At 39.6% G+C, this 10,159-nt stretch overlaps 1 protein-coding gene across 1 annotated transcript; it reads right to left on the reverse strand.

Moving 5' to 3' along the window:
* Positions 1 to 55: 55 nt before the first annotated feature.
* Positions 56 to 9,161, reverse strand: CCDC112 (coiled-coil domain containing 112). The gene is made up of 7 exons (XM_015280824.4): positions 9,101 to 9,161; positions 8,184 to 8,299; positions 5,877 to 5,998; positions 3,984 to 4,073; positions 2,601 to 2,676; positions 1,668 to 2,058; positions 56 to 850 (listed from the first exon to the last, which is right to left on the reverse strand). The coding sequence occupies exons 1-7, from the start codon at positions 9,146 to 9,148 to the stop codon at positions 644 to 646; spliced, it is 1,050 nt and encodes a 349-aa protein (XP_015136310.2). The 5' UTR covers positions 9,149 to 9,161; the 3' UTR covers positions 56 to 643.
* Positions 9,162 to 10,159: the final 998 nt, after the last annotated feature.

Genomic DNA, 10,159 nt, shown 5'->3' on the forward strand with positions numbered 1-10,159 from the left:
AGTAATAGATTTACACTGAGATGGGACATAACTAGAGATTACAGTTACTGAAAGCTGCAGGATCTTCAAATATTTATTTTTATTACATAACTGTACAGAACAATTGGGTCTCTTGCTCTCCATGAAAAAAAAAAACTCAACAACTCAGCCATTTTTCCCCAAGCAGACTGAAATAAACAAAATCATCTCTATATTTAGAAGCACAGACTAAAATAATCCTACAGACAGAACTTAAATATTGAGAAAAATAATATCCTTGTCCAGAATAAAGTTTCTATACTGGGTGTTGATAGACGTTGTTATTCCTACCAAATTAAAAACAGATTTAAGTGAGTAGAACTAGAGTGTCTGGGATTTAAAAAAAAAAAAAGAATGAAAATATTTAGGAGATTGGATTATACAAGGAAATTGGTAAATTTAACATAACTGTATGCATGAATGAAGAGCTGATTACGCACTCGCTCTTGAAATTCAGTGATTTCTTCTCCAGCAGTTCTCCTCCTTTTCAGCTTTCTCTCTCTTCTCCTTTTCAAGCACTCCTCCTTCTCTTTCTTCTTCAAGGTATTCCCTTCCACCAGTAACTTCATGTGGCATTAGTGCTGACATTCTTTTAGTTTCTTTTTCTCCTTCTCTTCCTCTAGTTTTAGTTGTGAAACTTGCTCCACTGCAGATTTTCTGCTTTCTGTTTTTTCCATGCTGAAATTGCTGCCTGTTGTCGTCTTCTTTCTTCTGCCTTTTGCATCTGATCTTCTTCATACTGAAGCCTTTCAACGATCTTTTCTGATTTCTCTTTCTTCTTCAACCGTTCTTCTTTTTCTCTCTGCAGCTTTTCTTTCCATTTCTTAATTGACTGCAATAGAACAGCAGGAAATAAAAAGATCTTCATAAAAAAAATCTTACACATTCCTGTTGATTGGGTCTGATAAAAATATATGCTACAAGAATACAAACTAAAGATGGGCATAACAAATCTATTTAAGGTAAAGAGGCAGAAGAGCAACTATGTTTACTTTCTTAGATTCAATTTATTTATTTTTTCTATTTTATGCAGCACACAGGCAGGCTTAGGACTTGCCAGCTGAAGTAAGTTATGGCATTCATATTATCTTGGAATAACTATAATTGCTGTTGTCTTTTTCTCAATGCAAATGTATTTTATGACTCCAATTTTTTTCTTCAGAATAACAATTTTATCTTCCACTTTTTAATTTATTTTGCTCAGGTCTGTATATATATATATATTTTTATTTTTCAAATGGGTAGTTCTTAAAGGAATCATAATTATCTGCATCAGAATTTGACTGGTATACTGCTTACAAAGTGGGACAGACATTCTAAAGGACATGTAACAAGAACTGCAGTTTCAAATGGGATAGCTTACTGCTCTGAAATTAGCATCTATCTTGCTGGACAATTTCCATTTAACATTTATAATACTCTTGCAATACTCAAGCCATATCAGAATGCTGTCACGTCTACACTTATTGGTATATCTTCAAGACAAAGATTCTTGTTAAGTTAAGGATGCTGACTTACTCATCACCAACTGCAGCAGAAATCCACCTAGCACAACCCCAAGACAAGAAAATCAAAAATAACAAGTGCATGTATTTTAAAATAAGTATTTTTTCCTTAAAGCTACAAAGCCCCCTGAATAGTCATTTTACCTCTTTTTTTCTGTCTTGTAAAATGAGAAATTCTTGATACCATATGCCATGTTGTTCAACATCTTCTTTTGTTCTTCCACAGAGATACTCAAGGGCTTCATCCACGTAGGACAGCTTTCCTCTGTGTTTAGTCCATACTTTAAGAAAATTCTGATGATCACAATCATCCCAACCTCCTTGCCTCCCCCCTGTTTGCTGCAGAAATCTTTCAAACTCTACAACTTCTTCAGGTAGATGACTTTCCAGTGTTTTATTAACTGAGATCCTAGCTGATGGTAACTTCAAAACTTTTTCTGTTGTTGAGCTGCCTGTTGCCCACAGTTCCACTTTTTTCTCAAAGATGCTGAGCTCATTAACTGCAGTTTTCTCATCCTTCAAAAGCTGTTCATATCTAGGAAGAGACAAAACACTGGAGTGTAAGCATCCTGCATTTAATACTTACTGAAAAAGAATTTTGGAACTGTTCAATGCCACAAAAAAAAACATTCTCAAAAGATTAAGAACTGACACGGTAACACAGATGAGAACATAGTTGTAATGATTCCATAATGAAGCACAATACAATTTGAATTAAGCTACCCTTTTAGTGAAAGCGTACACGTATGGCACGCAAACAATTCACTCAGTCCTCTCCTGACACCACAAGAGAGAAAGGAGGAAAAAACATTTCACTCACTTAAAAAAAAAAAAAATCAAAATCTGTTCTGCAGCTTTTGTCTGAACAGCCTTTTCATAAGCAAATGATTGTTAAGTTGAACCAGGCAACAGCTACATTAACAGTCTCTCTAGGAGGCTGTTCAGTAAGATCAAAATGTTAATCGTTTGATTCCCTAACAAAAGAGAAAAATCAAAAGAATAGTTTACTTGATTAATGCAAAGTTTTCATTGTGTGTTAGGAAAGCATTTTTGTAACTGAAGCAGGCATAAACATACATTTGTCTCTGTTCATCTTTATAAGTATTGATTGCATGTTCAATTTCTTCCAACATTTCCTTGAGCTTGTCAACAACTAAAAAGGAAAATAAGAACATATCACCTCAGAAGTTTAAAACATTTAGTAGTAATTCTGCGCTACTCAGAATATACAGGATTCTGAAATGCTTTTATTTCAGAGTTAGAAAAAGGCCACAATTCCACCTCTGTCTTATGAGACTTTAATTTATTCGGAAGGCATGATTTCACAGTGACTTAGTCAACTAAATACAAATCCTGGTATAAATGTTTACTTCAGTTCAACACGATTCTTATTCTAGCTAACCTTTGATTCACAGAATGAGACGGCCTTATCCTAAAGTAAAGAGTTTCCACTTTTGTCTTTTATAACAATGCAGTTAGTGACATAGAAAGCACGTTCCAATCTTTGTTTCGCACCAGACTGTACCAACTATATTTAACTGTGAGCTCACTACTTTATTGAAAGCTGGGCTTACAAAGCAACTTCAGAAAGTAAGACTTTGTATTCTGTACTGTCAGCATGCTGTAATCCTCATCTGAAGAAAGAGGGTAAGCCTACTGTCTAGAGAAGATCTATTTTGCAATGGTAGACAGATGTTTTAGAATGTGTGTGTCTTAAACCTGCAGAACAACCCTATGGACACAAGGAACACACAGTTTAACTTAACTTGGATCTAATTAATTGACAACATCATCTATAACTTCTAGTTCTGCTTACATCTTGTTCTAGCATCTCTGTTAAAGACTTAAGGAAGAAGACAATGCTTTTTTTTGTAGCATAGACGCTCAGTAAATGAAATGACATGCATTTCAACCAGCATCCTCAGCTGCTACAAGAGCTTCAGCTCAAGTTCAATTACACTTCAGTAGACAGCAGAGCATTACAAAAGAATGTTTCTTTTAGTGCCTATTTCCCAAGAGGTTTAAATCAACCAAACTGAACAAGTTGCCTCAGCATTTTGTACAGAATATTCCAGCTTCCACTTCATGCTAGATGGTCTGTGGATGGCTTGAAATCAGTTCCATGAAGATACTCTGTGACCTTCTATCAGATGATAAACTGCACTAGAAAACTACAGTACATTTAAAAAAAAAACTACATAGAAAATACTTGACTGTCAACATCCTGAAAAAACAAACCCATGTGATTCCTGGGACAAAATGTATTTCTCAGTTCCTGCTGAGAACTGCAAGAGGTTTTACCATTTCTGACACTTCTTCTTCATCTCCCCCTTCCCAGATTCCTGGAAGGGCAAACAAACCACAGAAGTATCCTGAGACTGTAAGAGAATCATAAGCACAACTATCCAAGGGAATCTGTCTATTAAGGAAAATGATTTAAAATCTGTCTGCATGACTTACATTCTGATGTAGGTTTCACATCATCTAATTGTCGCTGAAGTCTCTTCACATTATTACGTATTTTTGTTAGCTGCTGCAGGATTTTAGTTTCTGTTAAACAAAATAAAGTGCTGGTAGTTCTAATGGTTTCTTTGTCTGATAAATTCAATGCAAGATTAAGAGCAATGAAGCGTCCAATATAAACTGGTAATTTCATTCAAGCAGGAATAGAAGTTTTGTTTAATCATATGAAACTGCTGTTTATACCACCCATTTTAACATAACTGTAACTACATGTAGCTGAGTGCACATACTACACACCTCCTCACCAGGTTTTAAGATTAGTAGCTTCCATTTCTAAAGGTGTCAACAGTGTAGTCACATACAGATTAATGCAGTTTTCTCAAATCTTTTATCACATAGCTGGAGTTCGGAGAACAGTACTGCCTGTAAAGAAAGCAACTCCACTACAGTTATGAGTCCGACCCTCTTCTAGGCCCCAGAACAAACTTGGAATCACAATGAAGAAAACAAATTACATAAACATAGTTAGAAATTATACGGTATCTGCTGTGTTAACTGAAGTAGAATTAATGTTTGCAGGAATTTTAAGCATGCACGTGCTTACTTTGTTACCATTTGGCTCTTCATGACTCTGTAAACACTATTAATTAGCATGAAGTTCTGGGTCATGGTAAGGTACAAAGGAGTTCTCTATGCTAAAAGGATTGGTTTAAGGGAAGAAATAAATAATAGAGTCCAAGACCTAAATGTAATGAAATGTAGCTAGTATGTGACTCTACTAATTCACAGTAGAACTACAGAAGAAGTAGAAACACATAGGTTGTGCTGAAAGACCTTAAAGCAGTAGCACAGTAAATGAGAAGTCTGGTAGATATAGTATAGACCCAGAAGATCCTACGCTAACACTTTCACATCTCACATCTAATACCTTAAAACACTTTTTCATCTTTTTATCTTGCAACAGATAAACAGATATAAACTGGTACTTTCATACTTCTCCTTACACCTGGAACATTTTCTGATCTTTTTAGCTTAGTCATTCATTCCTTGGAAATATTTACATTTCTTCAGGATTGTAAGATATAAAAAATAGGACAGGAATTTTCAGTTAAGACATCCATATTGAAATACATACAGATTTGTGAGGAAAGTGTATTTCCAGCTGTTTCCTTGAAATCTTCCCCTTATTCAACTTATATAGTTTTGATATTCTGTATCAAAAGGCATAGCATGATTGGATTACTTTTGAAAGAATTTGGGTACTTCATCCAGGTTGTCACTTTTTTGTCTTACACCATTTAATTAGTATGGCAGTGGAACAGATGATATAGGGCACACTATGTTTATCATCGCACAGAACAATTTGCACTATGAATGTTTATTCTCCAAGAAAGAGAAAAATACAGTCACAGAACTGAAGTGTTCAAAAGCCTGTTTGTAGGCAGTAATCAGTGGAGGGACACCTTCTTTTATGTATCTTAGCAAGAGTATAATAGATCTTGCAGAAGTCTATTATAATCATATACAGTGATTGAGATAGACTGAGAAATGATTGACATAGGAAGTCTAAATTAAACAGACAAAATTGCTTCTAAGTTTCTAAAACAGTATGATTTCACCTACATTTTTGTGAGTGGTATCTGCTACATTCAAGACTGAAAGAAAACAATAGTACAGAAGGCTCAAGATGTTTATGCTACTGAATTTTGAAAGTGAATCAAGAAATTCTTTACAAGCATCAGTAGAATACCACACTTTTATCAGAATCTACCTCTCAACTACACTAACCTCTCTAATACTGCTAATCAATAAATTAAGCAAACAACTGTAACAATCAGCAAGCAAACAGAAGAAAAAAATAAAAGCAACACCTTCCAAAAAGTATCTTACTTTCAGTTTTCCTATGGACAGACATTTGATGTTCCAGTTCTTCCAGAATGCTGTATTCTGCTCTGGAATCACTCTTCCTATTGTAAAGACATCCATTTTTGTCCTTTTGTGTATTTGCAAGCCTGAAAAAACAATATTGCCACACTAAGCAAACAACACTTTGCAAAGCAGCAAGATTTTCCAACCTTAATATCTAGGTGATACTGTATCAGCACAATTATCTTATATCTTATACAATTTACTCCTTTGCTCCTATAGCTGTTCTCAAGGGAAACTCTCCCAGTTATAAGCCTATGCAATGAAGTAACCCAAGAATGTGAACAAGACAAGCAAGCTAAAGAGGAAATTATCTCATGGACAAATAGTGCTTCACACACTTAAACAACGTGAAGTTTTATTTGTATGATAAATGCTTACTAGGGAGCCTTATGAGAAGAAACCACTGAAGGGACACAGGCTGTATTACTGCAGTTGCACACACAGATGGAGCCCCAGCAAAGACAAAGCAAGTGTGTTCCCTCAGGGTTGTTTATACTGGCAGTAGTACTACTGCAACTGAATATTCAAATTCAAGGTCATTAGCATTGGAATAACTCAAAATATTAAAGCTGCTACCTTACTGGCTACGGTTTATGTCACATACAGATTCAGTCTTGTACATCTGTCCTTACTGGAGTCAGAAGCTTTAGAATACAACTCAAACTACGTTGTTTTTTTCTACCAGAACCAGGCAGTCCACTAAAATTTGACCCAGAGAAGCACAGATGCAAAAGCGCTGCAGAAACTGAAGTCCATAGCATATTTGTGTTATTTGGTGCCCCCATTTGGAGATCAGAGCAGTACAGCGCTGAACAGAGATGCAGTAGCATTAGCAGTGTCAAGCAGAACTACTGACAACAAACCCTGTCTGAGGTTAGTTCTACAGTAGGCTATAGCTGCTGTATAGTTCAATCCTCTACACAGCACAGAGGTGCCTTCATAGTTTAAATGCTTTGCTGCCCACTGGAGTTCACAGACCAGACCTGAGCGATAAAACTTCACACAGTGTACAGGAGGCCTTAAGAGCACAACTACAGAAGGACAACGTGCCATAGCCAAGGGCATCCAAATCACTTTGTTTAAAGCTGCTTGAGAATCCCTACATTACTCAGCAGTCAACCTCTAAGCCACTATCCAGGATCTAGAATAACTAGAGGAGCTGATCTAATCAGATGGCACCGTGCTGCTATGACACTTCACAGTTCACTCAAGATTTACAGCTACAAACTTCTGCCACCTGGAGCCAGATGGCTAAGCCAGACCTTCCTCATAAAGTCAAGGATACCGTTCTTTGAACCACCAGAACACTTAATAGAGCCCTTATTCAAGACGTGGGGAAGCACCTTTAAATCACTTCTGTGCTTGAGCTGTCCTGAACTCCCATTTTCCAAAGCATCAATATTCTAAAAGTACTCTCAATTTCCTGTGAGAAAGCTCCTTTAATGCTGCCACAATTTCAGCTTTGTTGAGATGTTTTAAAGGCTTTAATTCTGAGGAAGGTAAGCATAGCTGAGCAGGAAAACTAAGAACTCAATAATGCTGCATGACCAGCACACCTGAGTAGAAAAACAGTGAATCAAGTAATGCCACAGGCACATTCGTTTCTGTGCATCAGCTGGAGCACCTGCAAACTAAAGGCGACAACTGATCAAAGTCCAGGTGGTAATCAGAACAAGAGGCAACTTCAGAGCTCAGAAGCTTATCCTAAATTACTATAACAATCATAATAATCTACCTGGAATTCTGCAAATGAATTTGTGGCCTCAATATTTAATTACTGTGAATCATTACCTTGAAGCATGATTTATATTATAGAATCACAAAATTGGAAGGAACCTCTGGATATTATAGAGTCCAGCACCCTGACAGAAGGAGGCTCCCTGCACAAGTTTGCACAGGAAAGTGTACGGGTCTCAGATACCTCCAGAGAAGAAGAGCCCTTCCACCACCTCTCTGGGCAGCCTATTCCAGCGCTCTCTTACTCTCAGGATAAATAAGTTCCTCCTTGTGTTTGTACAGAACTTCCTGCATTCCAGTTTCTGCCCATCACCCCTTGTTCACACAGAGTCGACCCTCAACAACTTCACTCTCATACTCAAGATACTTGTGAAGAGTGATGAGATTCCCTCTCAGCCTTCTCTTCTCCGCACACAAGAGCCCTAGGTCTCTCAGGCTTTCCTCATACTGAAGATATTCCCTTCAGAATAGCATGAAAATACACTTAAGATTTTACATATATGTTTTTTTGTTTGTTTGTTTTTTGCTTACTGAGTTCTTAACTTTCCTGCTATTCTTACAAATTCTGTTTTCTTAGCTTGTTCAGCTTTCATCTTGCAGTTCTGAATTGGTCGAGCAGCACCTGCAGCACTGAAAAAACTGTCATTCTGTAAGACAAGACAAAATATTATTCAAAAGCAGTATTTTATTTTTAAATACTCACTGGTTGTTTTCAAGCAGACAACAACACAGCGCTGAGATCACAAACAACATGACTGCAGCTTTACACTGCCGTACTCCAAATCATTTTAAGTCACATCGGTGTAAAACTGAAGTGATGGGATGACAAACTTAGGTATGTATACAAAAACACATCCTTCAACAGAGGAATGGAACAAGCACTAGCTCACTTTAGCAGAGATCACACTGCACTGCACCAGCAGCCCTGCATTCATGGCTGCTGTTACCTGAAGATTCAGAGGTAACTCACTACTCGGTGGTAAGCACACAATGTACGTTAGGAAGACTACCCTATGCCATTTTGTCCAAGGAAAGCACGCTGGCCCGACTTTTGAAATCTGCTTAATATTCCTTGCAAACTGTTAACTCTTAATTCACAGCAACTTTAACGCTCTATCGCTAAGGACTGCCAAACCACACGTTCAACTTGCGAGCCTACTATTTTGCCGCCAACCCTACACACCAGCGGCACTGTGAGGCTCCTGGCTCTGCAAAGGACGGCTGCCCTGGGACCGGGCTGCCCGGGCGGGGAGCGAGGTCGCCTCACATCTCCTCCCACCACAGGGTGCTCCCGCAACCGCAGCTCTCCTGCCACACGCCGGGCCTTCCCACCGCCTCGGCTGGGCGAACAGCCCGCGCCCCTCGCTACGCAGTGGGGCTGCCCCGGGAGGCCGCATTCTGCTCTCCAAAGACAGCCGGCGGGGGAGGCTCTGCGGTCGGGCCTTTACCTGCTGCTGCCCGGCAGCCGCTGCGCAAACCGCTGCCAGCGCAGCCATGTTGGCGGCAGGCAGCCGCCGCCACCCCGCCCCGCGCCGGGCGTGGCCGCGGGTCCGCCCGCGGGACTCTTAGCGGGGGCTGCTTGCCGCCTGCTGGGAGAACGGTGTAATGTTCCACAGCGCTTAACTGTTTCAGGCAAGGCGCAGTCGCTCTAGGGAGTGACGTTCACTCGAAGCCTCTGGTGGTCTGAAGGGAAAACCTGATCTGGGGAAAGAGGTCCTGAATTCCTGGGCTGGGGATAGCGTGCAGAGGACTTTTACCAGCGTGGCAAGGGCGGGAGGTGACTGTCTTGGGCATGATTCTGGCAAGAAATAGAGAGTTTTATGTTATGCAGTACAGTGGGGCTATTGTCACAGCATCACAGAATGGCCTGGGCTGAGAAGGACCACAATGCCCATCTCATTTCAACCCCCTGCTATGTGCAGGGCCGCCAACCACCAGACCAGGCTGTGCAGAGCCACATCCAGCCTGGCCTTGAGCACATATCAGAACCTCATTTTTCACTCACATGTACTCACAAAACTTTCAAGGAGTTGCCATCCCAATTTTCTGTTCCTATAACAACTACACTATGCACTTCACTTGCAAGAGAGAAGCAGGAATATATTTACAGGATTTATAGGATTTATAGGATTATATTTACAGGAATATAATACAGATATAATGCAGTGGTTTAACAGTGTGTTGAACAAGATTCGAGATGGCGAGATACACTAGATTATTTACTGCACAGAGGGAAGGGTTAAACACAACACATACAGGGGTCCTCGTTTCAGCTGAGGCAGTGTAGAAAGCATGTTGATGTTTTCATTATTACTGTGTAGTAGGTGCCTGCCCAGTGCTGGGCCAGGCCCCTCAATTGAAAGCCAGAGGCTCGAAGGGTTGACGTAACAGCACCTCTGACCGGTTGGTGTGTGGTTGCTCCCATCTCACCCAGGGCTGTGAGTGCGAAGGAAAAGCATTGCGCAGCCAGAGCCCTGGGACTGCAGCGTAGTCAGAGGAGATGCAGC

This window comes from Gallus gallus, chromosome Z, assembly GCF_016699485.2.
Source record: "Gallus gallus isolate bGalGal1 chromosome Z, bGalGal1.mat.broiler.GRCg7b, whole genome shotgun sequence".
Classification (NCBI taxonomy): Eukaryota; Metazoa; Chordata; class Aves; order Galliformes; family Phasianidae; genus Gallus; species Gallus gallus.

Bases quoted from the DNA above. Each gene is read 5' to 3' on its own strand.
- CCDC112 (XM_015280824.4), bottom strand. From the start codon at position 9,148: ATGGCTGCGCTGGCAGCGGTTTGCGCAGCGGCTGCCGGGCAGCAGCAG. The intron at 8,300-9,100 runs GTAAAGGCCCGA...CTTGTCTTACAG, and splicing joins CGGCTGCCGGGCAGCAGCAG to AATGACAGTTTTTTCAGTGC. The intron at 4,074-5,876 runs GTAAGATACTTT...TTTGTTTAACAG, and splicing joins TGTCCATAGGAAAACTGAAA to AAACTAAAATCCTGCAGCAG.